This window comes from Clinocottus analis, unplaced genomic scaffold, assembly GCF_023055335.1.
Source record: "Clinocottus analis isolate CAN_PGR_092001 unplaced genomic scaffold, fCliAna1.0.p SCAF_9, whole genome shotgun sequence".
Classification (NCBI taxonomy): Eukaryota; Metazoa; Chordata; class Actinopteri; order Perciformes; family Cottidae; genus Clinocottus; species Clinocottus analis.
The window spans coordinates 3,349,216-3,366,294 of NW_027176251.1; the positions used below are offsets into that span (position 1 = coordinate 3,349,216).

Genomic DNA, 17,079 nt, shown 5'->3' on the forward strand with positions numbered 1-17,079 from the left:
GCAGCTGGGAAACCTCGAGCAGATACTACAGAAGCGCTGCATGATATCTTCATACTTATCCTGCTCCTTCAGGCGCCAACTGAACACACCGCTCAGCTTCAGCACCAAAGTGCTTCTCCATCGCTGAGATAACGGCTTTCTTAATAACTGCAGGGCATGTGTAAAAGACAGTGAAAAAGGCAAACGGACAGTGGTATCTGTGTAAAAAAATAAACCAAGAAAAGAAAACTTTTATTTTCTCATACATTCATACCACGGACTACACAAGTGATGTCGTCTATTGGTTTGTGGACGTTTGTGGAACTGGAAGTGACACTGGAGACATTTTTAGGCAACCAAAATGGTCACAATGAACGTTTATGCACAGATGGCACGCGGTTAAAGCCGTAAGGTTGTAAGACAAAAAAACAGACAACTCCCAGACTGGAAAATGAGGCGGTAGAGACCTGTAAATCAAAAGGTTGCCCCGCCCGAAAGCAGAGCGCTTTATGGCTTTATGGAACATTATTTGATACTGATTTCATCATTTTTCTGGTGCATTATGTATGCATTTTGTTGAGTCTGTGTGTATTTGTTTAGTTGTGTCTGTGTGTTTGTATGTGTGTTTTGGTGCTTCTGTGTGTATTTGTTTGTGTTTTTGGGGGGGTTTCTGTGTATTTATGTGTTTTGTTGAGTCTGTATTTGTGTCCATCGAGGGACAGAAGTTATAAACTTCACAAAAGGACCACTTTAAACCTCATGTTCACCAGCGATGTTCTTAAAACTAAAAATAATCGATTAAACAAATCTTAGTGGACAAAGAAAAAAATAACGTATTAGTTGATTAAAGCACTTCAAACTATAGCTGAGGCTATAAATATATGAAATTGCGACAATTTATGACATCCTGAAACTGTTAGTGTCTGAAGGCAATTTTCCCATTTTAGCTTCATCATAAGTAATCAAGCTTTAATCAAAAGTGCCAATTTCTTGTCAAGCGACTATAATTCCATCTACTAATCATTTCATTGAAGGAAAAGATACTGGAAATCCAATATTACCATAAAGCATAACCGGTCACGACCGGGCGTGGTGGTGGCAGAGCAGACGACAGGAGTCAGTGTGGCAAAATAAAATTTAAAAAAAGTACTTTCTTTACCAATTCAAAGTTACAAAACAAGGAAAAAGACTGGCACGGGAAACACACACTAGAACAGCGGTCCACAACCTTTTTTGCGACATGAAGCAATTATGAAGTGCATGAAGATACAACTCACCATTACGCTGAATTAGTGGGAGCCCTGAGCTGGTTTCTCTGCTACCAGCCGGTCCCGTCTCAATGTGATGGGAGGAAACGTCACCCAACGTGTGCTTATGTCCTGTTAACTCCGTAAATTAGACTTGTATGTCCTTTCTACTGCTTAATTTAAACCCGCTTCACAAAGACAGGATGTTGAAAATAGACGCAGGGTTTTCAGAGCTTTTTTTTGGTGATCTCAAGGATATACTCTGCCTTGATTTTAATCCAGAACACCAAGTTGAAAAAGACTTTTAAGTTTCATTTTTGGGGCAACTATCGCGTAACATGTGTCAAGAGGTTTCGTCTGACCTTGATTTTTCTTTTCTTCATTCATTCATTCATTCATTCATTCTTTCACTGCGGCCCGGTGCCAAGGGACCCACGGACCGGTACCGGGGCCGCGGCCCGCCTTTGAGCAGTAGGAAAGTACTGCTCAAAGGCGGTGCAACATGCAGGTATACAAATAATACAAAAGAGAAAAGCGACAATCTCGCAGCTAACAAAGGAAAGACAGCCAGGGAAGGCAGATAACGAGGCACAGGTGCAAACAATCAGGGCGGGGCTTTATAATCACACAGGAGGACGGCACAGGAAGAGGGAGGAGTCTGGAACGAGAACAGGTGAATTGAATAAACAATCAGGAAACACTGGGAAGACACACACACACACACACACACACATAATACACAGGGTGAGAGACAGAAACCCTCTCTGTATCTGTGCCCAGCAAATATGACCCATTCCTGATCACAAGACCCTTCCTGGTTATTTTTCCATGACGCAGATCATTTTTATCAAAAGCCATGGAGAGAGGGCAGTGTTTCTCCACGCAGGCAGCCGATCCCTGGCCCTTTAAAAAGTGTCCCTGCGTCAGGAAGCTCTCCGCCCTGCATACCGCTAGAGGCCAAAACAAAGTGTGAGTACAGTGGCTGCTGCGATAATAACATAGCATGGTGTGTTATGAGCTTTCATGTTGATATAACCACTAATGATCCACCTGAGCGTCTGTCTTTTTGTCTGGGTTTTTTTTTTTTCCCGCTGGAGCTCAGTGGCTCTAGCTTAAAACCCTGTGCCACACACCGCGCCACGATAATGGAGATGGCTGGAGGAATTCAAGAGCTGTAATTTTTGCGAAATTACAATCTGCACTTGTAAACACATATATGTGTCCATGTGCACATTCACCCCGCAGCCTGAAAGAAATCCTCCGCTGCCGTCTTTTGCAGGAAAGAAACACGCGGCCCCCACCCTCTGAAAGAAACCTTCCAGCAATCACGGCTCGGGAGGACAACCTCATTTTCATGAGTGTCGTGTTTTTGTCTTTTTTAGAGCCAGAGGTTGCAGTCAGTTCAGTTTCCCTTAACACATTTCATCAAAGCAGCAGCTCGGGCAAAATCCCACTGAATCTGGCCTGTCAGCTTGAGGATGACAACAACAGGGCGGCTGTCGGAAAGACGTGTGAGATGAGTCCAACCCTCGTTCCCTCCTCTCATCTCCGTGTGTCTGCATTTCTACAGCTTCACCTGCCACCCCTCCCCTTCCTCACACTTCTTCACCTTGACCAGGACGCATAACTGGGAAACTGGCACGTCCGGGCTTGTGTGTATGTGTGAGAATATGTTTTCCCAAGCATTTGTAGGTCAGAAGAAATTGCCTCACTGAGTCTGACAGAAGGCTTAGGAATACGTTTTAGTCTGAACTGGCGGTAAAGCCTTGCTTATGAATGTTATATTATAGCAGAGTGTGTGGCGAATTCGCAGAATATACACACATTTCAGTGAAAAAAAAAAAAAAAGATTTGGTTTCAACAGGTGAACGCCGACACAAAGCTATTATAATGCCTCACAGGATAAGAGGCACGACTATTTATGAAAGCTGCCTTAGCGACAACTCCCTCAAGTGATTTTTGAGGTGTTTTATCCAATGCACGCGGCTTCATGTGAAAAGTTTTAGACGCTTCTAATCCAACACGCCCAAGGAAACAAAATTCCTCTATTTTCTGGTCAATAAAGTCGTAGAGAGGATGAAAGAACTGCAAAAGTGGCCCTGAAGACACGACAAGTGATCGTTTCGATGAACTGCTTCCCCTGAATGATACAAACTTATGTTGTTAATTTTATTGCCCAAGGTGCAACTCGGGGGCACCGAGGTATCCGTAAACCCAACGGCAATCCCATCAGCTAATGCGGAGAGTGAAGTCGAGAAGTGCTGCGGATCAATCCGGGTTAAAAGAGGTCAACGTCGTTTTCCCTCAGAGTAATGAAGGGGAGCGGGTGTGTGACCACGCATGACTGCAAATGTTGGTGCGTCTTACCCGCAAAAGATATGTTGACAGGTATGTTAGATGCAGAGAACTGACAGGGACGCTTTGTGGGAGAGAGGCAGGAATGTTAAAATAAAATAACAGAAAAAGACGGGGGTGAGCTAAGGGTAATGTGTGCCTGAAATCTTAAGGAGTGTGTGTGTGTGTGTGTGTGTGTGTGTGTGTGTGTTAAAGCACGAGTGAGACTTCCATCGACCAAATTATAGAAAGCAGTTCCAAGACCGGTACCTGCTCATTACCTGAAGATGAGTTACTTTGCAAATTACAGAGCAGCCAAGTGTCCCAGGTGTGTGAAATGACACTCCTACTCTCCCCTCCTTCATTGCACACACACCGACCCACACACACACATACACGTAGTAGATGCACAAACTATCACTCCTGGTGGGAAAAAAAAAAGACGCAGAGACTTGAGTTCCAGGTGCGACGTTTGCACTCTGCACCGCTGTCGCCATCGAGACTTAGTTAGTATAATCAAGTTAATCCGTACAGCGGGAACCGGCTAATGAAGTTACCTTCTCCCATAGCCCCAGGCTGGGAAATTATGTCTCTGTCGGGAGCCTTTTAACCTCCACATGCTCGCATGTTTCCCTCAAAAAGCCTCCGGAAACACACACCTTCACACACACCAGCTTAATGAGTGCCTGGGGAGGCAGGCCGACACACACACTCAAAGACAGGTCTGCTTTGAGCTGGCGCTCACCCTGCCTAGAATACTGAGCCCTTTCCCAGAAACACAGAGTATACTGTAGGTCCCTACGAAGCCCTGAGGCTGACAGGACAAGGACAAAGATGGAGAGGAAACACGGCACGCGGTGATCCACGCAGAGGGAATGATGGAAGCAATAAAGACGGAGAAATTACGAAAAGAAAAGCGCCTCGACACACGTCTTTTAGAAATCCAGTGCCATCTACTTTTACTTCATCTGTTTGTCACCAGAATCACAGTACTAGCGCGACACGGGGGGATGTTAGCTATTGTAAATGTTTTATTTTAACCATGTACACAACATTTTGAGTACAATGACGAAACTCGGCTGAAGAACGAGAGCAGCAGCTGTGAGAAAGCAGATGCTTTCCATGTTTGTCTTCCGGTAATTCAGACTCAACTTTTTTCTGCAGCTGCTTCAAAATAAAAGCCTTCCAGAAAAACAAACAGATGGCGACTGACAACTGAGAAACAATTGTCAGATGTTGAGGAACACTCACTAACATTTTCTTATATATTGGGCTACATCTACCTTTAGGTACTGCTAATGTTTTGGTCGGGGGAGGGGGGGACCTTGTAAAGACACAATACTTGTTTCAAATATCGAGAGCCGACGACAAAATGGCACCATTAAAAGTATGCAAAATGAGTATCCTGTTGGCAACAGATGCACTGATGATTATCACAGGATTATTTGGATACTGAAGAAAACCTGAATGCATTATGGCTCTCTGGCAAGTTCTGGAGTTGTAAGGAGTGTTTTTTTTCTTTTTAGCTGTTTTAGTTTAAACTACAATATTTAACTTTCTTTTAGTTTTCGAACACTGGTATGCACCCACTTCTTTCACCACGCGCTTCTTCCTCTGCATTTATCATCCTCCAGTACACCGGCTTTGTCTAAAACCCTTTGAAATGGCCATTTGAACTCTGGCCTCATGGAATCCAGCTGTTTCACCAAAATGACTGTAGACATAAGCCAAAGGGATTTACCCACACCTTTTGAGGTATTAATGGTTTATAACTGGTTTATATATCATTAGCAAACAGTTACTTAAGCATGATGAATGAGTTATTATTACACTATTAGAGAGAGAGAGAATAATGTCAAGACTTATGAAAATCACCTTTTCTTCTGAATAACTCCTGAACTTCCACCTTTCACCCATATTTCTTTCATTACTCCTTTTATGGTATCAGCCACAGGTACAGACGCAAGCATTTATTGGGACTGAAGATAAATCTTTCTTCCCAATCTCAGGAGAAAATAACAGACAGACGGACCAATCTTGAACCCTTCAGCAGGAGTTTGTGGCGCCACAGGGACTCACTGGACTAGGATAAATCCTCAGTTCCATGGCCTAAGCACTGAATGAGCCCATTCCCCCAGGAGCATATGTGCCTAACCAAGCCAACAGACAACCAGTGGAGCGAGGAACCCTCCTCTGAGAGGAAAAACCTAGTTAATTCATCTGTCATAATGATAGTCTGAGCCACCATGGCATCTCCACAAACCACTACTGAATCCCAATCAGAAGTTGTCTCCTGCCAGAAAACCAGACGCTGACTCTTTATTCTCGCTCGGGGAAAAGCATTAAGAAGTCAAGTTGTCTGGGAGAAGTTTTCCTCTTTTGCTTTTCCTGTTAGGAGTAAATGAAGCCAAGTTAGCCAGACAAACACATTCCTGTCTGCCTCTTGTTCTGGCAGCGCTATGTCGGACGTGACTGAGTTAGCCCTCCACGCTGTGCAGTCCCTCTGATGGGATTAGCTCTTAAAGACGGTGGAAAACAATCCCCTGCTCCCTCTGAAAGCCAAAAGTTAAAACAAAGGATTTCTGTGTCACATCGTGCGCTGATAATTTTGCCAACTACACACCTGCAGGAATGTTTTCCGATACCAGGCAGAGCTGATACCGGGAATAAATGCACAGTTTCATTGTGAATAAGAGTAATGCGACGATTTAGGTGGGCCATTTGATGTAACCTTTCTGTGTTCGGATAAACCCCGCTCTCGACGTTCTTATTATTCACACTGGCCTGATTCCATATCCTTTTCTTTTTTTTTTTAAAGGGCAACAAATAGCTTCCCAGAGGCTCCAAGCGTCGGGTTACCTCTGCATGCGGATCACAATAAACGGCTGGACTGACAAAAAAAAAGAAGAAGAAGCTATCTCTCCATTCTCTGTTTCACATGCCAAACACAGCCCTTCCATTTCAGCGAGGAGGGCCAAGACTGGAGGGCGTCGGGCGTTTGGTTCTGCTTTACGGCTCGTTTGCTCGTTTAATAAGAACACAAATTGCAATTCCATAAAAATATCCAAATCATCTATAATATTTATAAGAGTGTGAGGAGAACAATCCTGCTGGCGGGTGCTGGTGTCAGGCAGATAGGTCTGAACACTGCTTAAGATACCTCAGGGAGGTGTACGGCAAAAAAATATTACCATTTTTCTAATTAGGTTGAGACAAATGATTTTTTTTTTTTGGTACAAAAGTTAGAACGTATAAGGAAGGGAGATAAAGCAGGAAGGTGGAGTGCTGCACACTGTGCATACACAAAGCTATCTGCGGTAAAGAGTATTAGCTCAGAGCGAGGGGATCTCAGCGCCATTGTCAGTTGTCTTATTGTCACATGATACCACTGCTAAGCAGAGTAATACCCATATTAACCAGCATTCTCCTAATGCCTTTTCTCCTGTCCCCTGTGATCAGCCTACTCCCAGCCATAATCCCAGCTCTAAGCTGATTCCTAATTACCCTGGCTGTTCGGGTAGACAAAGGGCAGGCCATGACCGACCTGCTTCCGAGCTCTGTGACACAGTGTGCTCAGCTACTCTCTAAACACAGAATCGCTCCAAAGCTTGTTTCGATGGCAAGGGTGGGCTTTTTGATCGTTGCAGTGCAATGTATTTATCATCAGGAAAAATATGTCCTAAGCAAAGAATGCAATTTTTTTTTTTCTCTTTCCATTAGCATTTTCACACTGCGGAGGAATAAAGCAAACAAAAGCTTGACAATAATCCACATGGCTGTGATTTATTTAAGTTCAAAAGGGCCAAAGGAGTTCAGCAAATATTTACATATAATCAGGCGGGAACAATCACCAATATGCCCCCTTCCATATAAAACACACACCTCGGCACTCGCGAGCATGCACGCAAACACCCACACCAACACCCGCCCACACACGCGCACACAAGCAATTATTATAATCTTCTGTTTGTGGTTTTGAATTTAGCTCTTTGTTAACGACACCCCGTGGGCTCCCTGGACATTCTTGCATATTTCTGGCATTTTGCGCTAATGTGAGACACGCAAACGGTGCACTGCCTTCGGCTGCAGGAAGTCCACGCTATTTGATATTTGGCATGAAAGCTTTTTGTCCACAATAGCCTTTCCAGACAAGCCGTTCTCAAAAAAACTTTGCCGTTTGTATTAAAATGCCAAAAATAACAAAAAAAGCATTGAACTGTCTCGCTTGGGTCGGGCGGCGAGCCCCCTAGCGCCAGCGGCTTTGCAGTAGATCACATCACAATGGTGCCGTCAGCTCTTCTGAAAAGCTCCCTTTCCCCCTTGTTTCACATGACAACGTGAGGCCGGCATTTTAAGAATCATCCATGAGAAGAGTTTTCAGAAAAAAAGGTCAAACGTTTTAGTGCCAGCTTATCCAAGAACAGATGCATTTCCAAAATGTATCCACATTAGTCCCGACATATAGTCTTTGTCTGACTGTCGAGAGAAACATGAAAGGCTCCTCAAACAAGGCTCCGGGTCATGTTGGTGCCCACTTCAATCCACTCATAAGCCCCTCATCTCTCGAAGCAATCACCTCCCCATTCCTCCCCCCTATCTCCCTTTAGCTGGCGAGCCGAGTCAGGCGGCCGGCCGGCCGGCGCGGGAACAAACAAAGGTCTTTCAAACTGTTTGACGAGCTGTCCCTTAGGAACGCCGAGAAGCTCGGCAATCACCAGGAGGAGGACCCCGGAGGGCCCCGGTGGGCTCTGAAGCGTGCTCAGGAGGAAGGTTAGTCAAGGCTACCGCACCTGGCATTCAGGGGAGAAGAGGATCGCCTCTCCGTTACTGGCTACTCTAAACAGGCCTGGAGATCAAAGTATGTGCAGGCAATATGAGGAATTGTGTTTTTGTTCCTTTATCTGAGCGACACAATAACAGCACAAGGATCTGAAGATAAAGGGCACATATTTCCTTGGTCAGGAGCTATCTCTCTTCATTAGTGTCCCCGCAGGACGGACTCGCACGCTGTCTAAATACACTGGGCAGCGAAAAAGAGATTCATCTCTTTGCCCTCAGGTAATTATGCCGCCTCGTCAAAGGAAATGAATAATAGACACTGTTTTCAATGAATCAGCTGCTAATGAGTGATTTAAATCGCGCATACCGCACACCGTGACGCCGGGGAAATGGTAAAGAGGAGGAAGGCTGAACTGTATGCCCCTGAAATGTCTTACAACGATACACAGTGTAACAGCCGAGAGGGAAAGGGGGTGTTCGTTTTTCTTCTTCTTCTTCTTTTTTAAGTTACTCGCGATCCCCTGAGCAACTGCTGAAATAGCAGCATGTCGAAGTGAGGAGGATTGTGATGGGAGGTCATGGAGGATCGAAAGTAGAGTTTCAAAAGGAAGAAGACAATAAGCTGACTGTGACAGGCCGTGTTTGAGAAATCAATAAGCTGTGCTTTTTTTTTTTTTTTTGTTGCCCCGTCTCATTTCAACACCTGAAACAGAACAAAGTGCCGAAGCCCAGTCGAGTTCCACAACTCTCTTTACTAGCACCATTGACGAAAAGCTTTTTCAGCCCCACTAGCGGTCAGACGCCATTGTGCCGCCTGCCAGTGTATCGTAACACGCGAGTACGCTCCGCATCGCCACCGTTTCTATTTACATTGTAATAAGATGCCGATACAGTGCAGTCCACAGTAGAATAAGGATGACATGCATTTTGCAATGATAACAAAAATGACAGATTATTTTCTTAACAAAACCTGCCAGACTACAGTACTGTGTCAATTTTCTTTGCGTGCAACTGTGATGAAACTGCATGCAACTTGAAAACCGTGCAATTACACTGCGATTGGATTTGATGGGTTTTTTTTTCCCGCATCAACTCAAGATTTCACAGACTTTGAAAATTCCAGATGAACTCAGTTTGCAGTTTGAAAAACCCGGTGACAAGGTGAGCCAACGTCACACTGTTAATTTCTCATACATGTTATAAGTGCTCCAGAGGTTTGGGAATCAGTCCATCGGCCGATTCGCCGGCAGCTGGCACCTGTGCTGTCCCAGCTGCTGTGACCTACCCGTAACCCACCAGCCACAGCAGCTGTCACAGTGTAACCACGGTGCCGCGAGGAAAGAGAGACGAAGCGCCTTCGATTTAACAGCATACGGGGACGAGCAAAGCCAGCGAGACGATGTATAACTGAGTTTTTTTTAGCTTCGTGCTGTGAAGGCCTCAAATACAATGCCCTTTTTAAATGGGCACACGAGCCATTACCCATGCTCTGTTGCACTTTAATGCTCTTCAATTTCCACCGCCCTAATAAAGTTCACGTGAAAGACTGTCTGTCTAATCAGTGTGAGATACATCCGGGTGATAAGTGCTCGGGTTCATGGCTGGGTCTCTGCGAGGACAGCTCGTTGCCCATCGGGACCAGTTGAACCAGAAATACCACTCCCCCTTGGAGAGCAGGCATTGTGGGCACAAAGGCAACTGAAGCCTACATCCATTACAACACCGGGGAGGAAAAAATGTCCTGAAGAGACTGTTTTGACTTTTGGCAGAGTGTCAGCGGTTCACATTTCATTCGGGGGTGGGGGCTTCGTATGCAGAGGACTCCAGGCGGCTCCAAAACAGGTCTGGCCTAATCCTGAACCCTGACTCCAGTGACCCGAGCCGTCGTCAAACACTATCCATAAACCAACAACAGAGGGCCGGAAGAGTCTGGCTGTGAATGTGTTGACATAGAAAGGTAGAGAGCTGAAACACAACCACTGGGTTAAATATAAACTGCTCAGCTGGCTTTCTTTCCTGCAGAAGGTAAGGAGCAGCACACTCGTCTTCCAGACCCACTTCTTGTAGTCTGGGGCTCGCTACCTCGTGGGAAGAAAACCTTGGGACTGCATCTCACAGCCTTGACTATTTCTTTGTTGAGCACTTACACATCTGTGTCTCACTCTCCTCCACATCCAGGCTATAAACACGCTTCATCTGCGCTGAATGATACATTTCCCATGTCCATTATTCAAGTAAAACATATGCTTTTACGTGATAATGAGTAGAATAGTCCTGTCATTTTAGCCCAGTACATCAAGAGGATAATTTGCAGCTTATTTGTAATATATATATACAGCCTTCTTATGAAAATGAAGCCCACTCTTTCATGTTTGAGAGGATTTCTACTTTTTCCTGTCCTTTGCACTCCACAATGCCGCGAACGTTTCTTCGCCGCAAACCCGGCTCCTTGTATATTACATCATGCAAGTCCTGGCTGGCTGGCTAATTCACACTCCTACATCAAACTGGCAGGCCACAGACAGGATGCCACTTTGATCAAATTTAAGTAAAATGGACTTGCCGGAGTTTGAAAGATCAATATCGCATTAATAACACCTGGCCGAAGGAGGCGAGTAGCCGGCACTCCAGCTGTCCCCGCGAAGTGGAAATGAGGAGACAGGCCGAGGCAGGACGCTGGCTAAATCCTTTAGTCTTGGCATATTTTCCAGGATGCTGGAAGGTCTCGCGTTCACGAGCCCAGAGTGGCGGCAGCTCCAGCCACTTCTAGCACTTCGGTCACTGATTTCCAGCTCCTGGTGGCGGAGAAGCTAACGAGCTAGGATGTAGCATTGACAGCAAACAAACGCAGAGTGCATGTTTTACGGTAGAAGAAATGATAATAACAACAATCCCCTCCGAGTGGTTCATTTCAGAGCTTTTTGTTGGATCAACCTGCTCTTTTTCTGCACCAGAAATATGACTCCCAAACCTGCACTTGACCTTTCTGAAGAGCAAACGACCCTCCGCCTGAGTAGGCCACAACTCACACTGCCTTTGATGACAAAGACACAAAGTTGTGACTGATTTAGAAACGGTAACAAAAGCGAGAACAACTAAATTCTCAGCGGGATTACTTGAGCATATAATCCTCGCAAGCGTGAGCTGCGGCATAGCATGAAGAAATGTCTGCCCACTCTAAAAAGGTGAGACGCAGACAAGAAAAATCTGCTCAAAGCAGTCGAGGTTTCCTGATTGGGCGGACGCCGCCAGTACCGATCTCGGCGTTTGGCGCGAAGCGTAATTCTTTACACTACGGATGTGTTTCCTCATCCAGTCTTGTGAGAGGAGCGAGCCAATCAGGGGGGCTGGCTCTGGTCCACACAGCTCCCCCACACTACAATAGATCAGAGACAGAAACTGGAAAAGGCACGCTGCAGAGCAGAGGACTACTCTCATCAGCACCCTGTTTAATCACTCACGCCGATGCTGAAGGCAGAATGGACGCACGAGCCGAGCAGAAGTCCTGCTGTGACCTCGGCTGAAAACAAAACACCCCCGACAACGTATCTGAATAAATTCTTCTCTTTCCCTCCTTCTTTTCTTTCCCTCCAATCCCCTCCTTCTCTGTTGCAAAGTTGTTTTTTTTTCCATCTGCTCTCTGAATTACTGCCTTTGATCCTGTAAAGATGGAAATCAACCAGTCTTTTCAGGAGTCTGATTTAGGTCCAATCCCTACCGCCCCCCCACTATCTATCCAGAGAAGTTGGCCTGGCTCCTGCAGGGAACCCTTCCACTTTGAATTTGATGCAATGACGGTTACATTTCTCCCAAGAATGATTCATATCGGGAGGGTTTTTTTCACCCATCCAGTTTAAAGCTCATAATAGTAAACACATATGTACTCTTAATAACATATACGTATCGTATCAGCTACAAATAAGTGCCTTAAGATGAATAATGGAACAATAATCTACATTTTTATTGGTCTTGCAAGGACATTTAAACAAGACAATTCTTTTGAAAGAATATGTTTCATGTTCACAATTGTAGCCTTGAGACATTTCGGTGATAAATGTGTGTCCTCTTTTAAGTACAGCCTTCTTTATGTCATCTTTAATCATCTTTTATCCGTTTGCTGCATGTATCAGTGAGTCAGTACACCTGTTACTGCCTGATAATCTGGGTGGATGTTGTCAAGTAAATGTCAAAAAATAAAGTAAAAGATGCCAATGGTGACATCTTCAAATGTCTTGTTTTATCATCCAAAACCCATCCCAAAATAATCATGTATCATTTGGGCAAAGAAAAGCATCAACAATTCACATTCAAGAAAATAGAGGCAGCGAATGTTTACACTGACATTTATCCTGGAAAGAATTACAAATATCACTTCAGCTCCAGTTCCTTTCCACGTGCTGGTGGTCCTATGTTACGTTTCCCGATGCTTATGCAGTGTAAACTTGAAGCCCTCAAGTATTACTCATTCCATGCCATGCTTCATAACGAGACAGTCTGGGCTTCACAGCCCTTTTCATCTCAACCCAAGTGTTATCTTATTCAGTGAAATAAGCAAAAAGGATATTCTGCCTTAACTTTAGATCAAACCGGGAAATGAGTCATGAGACACGGGATAATTACACCACTCAGTTGACAGCGTTTGCTGCTAATAGAGGAGACAGATGGTAAGTGAACATTCATTCAATTCCCATACGAGACAACAGAGGAGTGAAAGTGTCACATTGGGCTGTAAAGGGAAGAAGGAAAAAAAACAACAACACATAGACATACAACCGAAAAACTGGACTTGTGTAACCTTGTTGTGTCTGCGAAAATGTGATGCAAATGTGATACTTTTTCCTCTGATCGACCTCATTACGATCCCGTGCAGCAGAGGGCCTCTATATTTCATAGGCTCTAATAATTCCACTTGCCCTGAACTGCCAGCCTGGACAGACGGCGGCAGAGCGAGAAAAGAAAATATGGATTACATCGCTTGGAAAAAAGGCAAGTAATCCCCAATGGAGTGCAGAGTCTTAATTGTTATTAAGCACTCAAGGTCAAGGTGTGGCCCTCACGCAAGCACAGCACATAAAGGCAGAGGAGGGTGTTAATCAGAGGAGACACTCTGAAGATTGTGGAAGTCAAGGCTGCCTTCATTTCCTCCTATAGGATGGAGGCAGGTGGAGAAGCATTAAAGGAGCCAGGCCAACGGGATCAGAAGCCACAACAACAAGCAGCGGCAACTATTAGCTGCTAATAGGAGGGTGAGAGCGCAGGTGGCGAGGCTTGCAACACTCCAGTTAACAAACTAAAAGAACGACAACATGTAAATTTCAGTTGACAGCGTCAATGTTCCATTCAGCTCTTTTAATTACCTGTGCGAGATTTAATCTTTCATATGTCTCAGCCCATTCGTCTTAATGATCTGCTCCGTTCACCTTCTGACAAAACACATTCCGCTTGCATGGTTGTGTTGTTGTTGTTGTTGCTTCTTTTACAATAAGTTACAAGTGTTGTGCTGAGAATTAGGTTCTTCAGGGGTTTTTTTAACTCAAAAAACAGAAAGCATGGTGCTCGTGAGGAATACAAATAGTAGCCAATAAGTCAATGATCTCAAAATGCATGTGACAAACACTGTGGCGCAATGCTTGGCAGTGTTGAAGCAGCCTGCAGTGGCAATGTTATCAATATTTCTGTCGTATTGCACCGGTTTTATGTTCTGCAGAGCTAAAAATCTGCACATCGATGGGCGCGTGGTGTGTCAATGAGACAAAGAGTCTCGAAACAGGCCCAAGTCCTTTTTTTTTAAATAACATAGAAAGATACAGCACTGTAATTACATTGCACAATGACTAACAGAATTCGGCGAATAAAAGGAGATTTTGAAAAACATGAATATGAGGGAATATGAAAGTGTCATGTGTCATTTCTATAAAAGATATTTATTTTTACTACTCCGCCCCGCTCTTTCCATCTCTCTGATGTGTGGCTGATTTTCAAAGCTGGATAATGAAATGGGAAAATGTCAGAGTATATTTCTAAATGTCATCGAAGAAATTGCATGATTTTAAGCATTTAATCGGAAAAAAAAACACATTCTGTCCATGTAACAATCCAGTTTAGTTTCACACAAAACTGAAAAAAATACTTTTATCATATATATATATATATATATATATATATATATATATATATATATATATATATATATATATATATCGAGATAGAGAGAGAGAGAGAGAGAGAGAGAGAGAGAGAGAGAGAGAGAGAGAGAGAATATTTCTTCTACAGCAAGACAACCTAGAAGACCAGAGGCAGCTCATCACATCAAAATCCAGCAGCGTTGAGAAGGAATCTGATCTATTTCCCCACAGTGGAAGGCTATATTTAGGCATATTATAACAAGCATTTGGTTTAAAAATCAATAATGCAGTCTGACAATCCTCATTCAGATGTTGGCTAAACTTCTAGAGAGTCACTCGTTATACAACTATGCTACTCTGTCTGTATGGAGCAGCTCCAGGTTCTGGTCTGTGGATGGCAGATTGGTTCAAGCTGTTGGGATTTGGGAGATTCATCTTTCACAAATATCGACCAAATATGTAATAACCACATAGCCTGAAGGTAGTGGGAGTGTCGTTCATTGCGTCGCAAAGGGACACATTGTCGCTCTGAATGAACTGATTCATAACTTTGAAATCACAATGTTAAAAAAACCTTTTAGGCTACCTGCCGTCTTTAAATAGACTTGAACAATAGCAACAACAACAACACACAAAAAAAGAAGAAAAAATAAAAAAGCATCGTAGTGCAGAAGGTTGTGGCGTTTTGGTGAAATGGGAGCTTTCCCCTCCCGAACACACACAGACGCAGTCCTGCTAAATAACCAACATGTTTGCAGGAGTCTGGCATCAAGAAAACTTCATAGCCTATTTCAGCTCACAAAGTTATTAAATTATGTGTTTGTATTTTCTTGCTGCGTGGATTAACACCGCGCCAGTAGTAAGTCGCGGGAAGCAGCGGGCAGCCGCAGATAAACGCAGCAGCGCGTAAGAGGGGAAAAAGGGGGAACAAAGTTGGCACCATCACCAGAATCGCTCCGCTTTTGCGTCCAGTGAAGTTTCATCCACACGTTAAAACTTCCACACTGCGTGAAGGAGGTCGACGTGAATATGCGCCTTACCTGTTGGCCCCTCAATGCCATCGGCGTAGATCTGAACAGTCAAAATGAGCAGAAAGGCGCAGGTGTTCATCGTGTCGTTGTTTTAGTCCACTTTAAATGTGCAGAAGAAATCATTTCATTCACTCCATGACGTCCGGGACGCTCGGGTAGTGGAGACGAGCCCCATCTACCACCTCCGTTCTCACCGACAGGAGTTTCAGAGACACTGGAGGAGACAGGGCAGAGCTAGTCCTGCAAACTGACGTCAGGGTAAACAGTTCAGGGGAGAGATTTCTTTCTTATGACCATTTTCCTTCCCAGCCTCCACTTCTTACCCTGATACAACGTATGAGTCGGGCGCCTCCAAGCGGCCGAAACCCGCAACGACACCGTGGTATTCAAACGTCGGCCAAGCAGATCCCCAGACTGCGCGCGTGTGTGTGTGTGTGTGTGTGTGTGTGTGTGTGTGTGTGTTGTACTCTTGTATCTTTATGGGGACCGTGAGCAGTTCAAGGCGTTGAGAATGGGGACATGTTTTTGAAAGTGAGGACATGTTTGCCTTGTCTTTACCTCTTCACGTGGTTGTTTGAGGTTTTAAATTGGATACTTAGGGTTGGGATTGGATGATTTGTTTCAAACATAGCGAGTACAGACAAGAGCTTAATCTTGACACAAGTAGTGACAGTTTATGTAAAGGTATAAGGGTTAGGGTGAGACTCCAAGGAATAAATGTAAGTTAATGCAATGTCATCCTAAAAGACAAAAAAATAAAAGATGTGTCTATATGCGTTGGTGTGTACCTATGAAGACCACGACAAGGTGCTGATCTCTTTCTCTGCCTTTGCATCCATTTTGGCTTAATTTGAGATATTTCTTAACATAGCACAGCAACTCTTAAAACCTGTCAACATGCACCCAGCAGCACAGGTAGAGGATTATCAGCCTGACAGCGACATGTTGAGAAAATACTCATTATTTAAAGCAACATATGTGTTAGTCACTTCTGTGTAATGATAAAGTCATTCTCAAGTCCAAACATCACATCAGCGATGTGAAGTCTAATTAATCCAGCTATGCATAATAAAGTGTTTTTGTCATGTTAGCTATATTTTTACATCTGAGGTTAGCCATGGGTTGTATTAAAATAGGACAGTTGGGTAAGCATTGCCTTCACCCCTCCTCATGACAGGTGCAAAGCATATTTCTCCATACATTAGACAGTCTGGCATGTTGTGTGCATTGAATTTGCATTTGATGAGGCTACATTTTCCTCTCACAGCTGGCCATGTTTGTTGGAGAATACCTGACAGAAATCACTCTTGGCATTCAATGTTGTGTAAATATGGCAAGCCACGATGACTAAGACATGTACAAATATTTCCCTGGCATGTCATAACCCTATATAGCATGTTTAAAAGCAATAGTCGGGTATTACATTATGAGTTGGCGGACACTCGTGCTGCATGTTGCCCTGCGGTATATCATTACAGCAATACACGGCCTCTGAGATTCACCTTTCGAATCGTTGCAGGTGCTGATGCTGCAGTCTCTGCTCTGCATTACCCAAGCTGGTGTCAAAACATAGCCGGGCTGACA

General features: G+C 44.2%; 1 protein-coding gene across 4 annotated transcripts in view; it reads right to left on the reverse strand.

The window, feature by feature from the left end:
* The window catches only part of ptprub (protein tyrosine phosphatase receptor type Ub), a 147,377-nt gene extending 131,677 nt beyond the window's left edge, over positions 1-15,700 (reverse strand). For all 4 annotated transcript variants that reach the window (XM_068569314.1, XM_068569312.1, XM_068569311.1 and 1 more), the window contains exon 1: positions 15,505-15,700. In XM_068569314.1, coding sequence (XP_068425415.1) covers positions 15,505-15,574 — 70 coding nt within the window. In that variant the 5' untranslated portion in view covers positions 15,575-15,700. The remainder of the gene's footprint in view (positions 1-15,504) is intronic.
* Between the last annotated feature and the right edge of the window lie 1,379 nt (positions 15,701-17,079).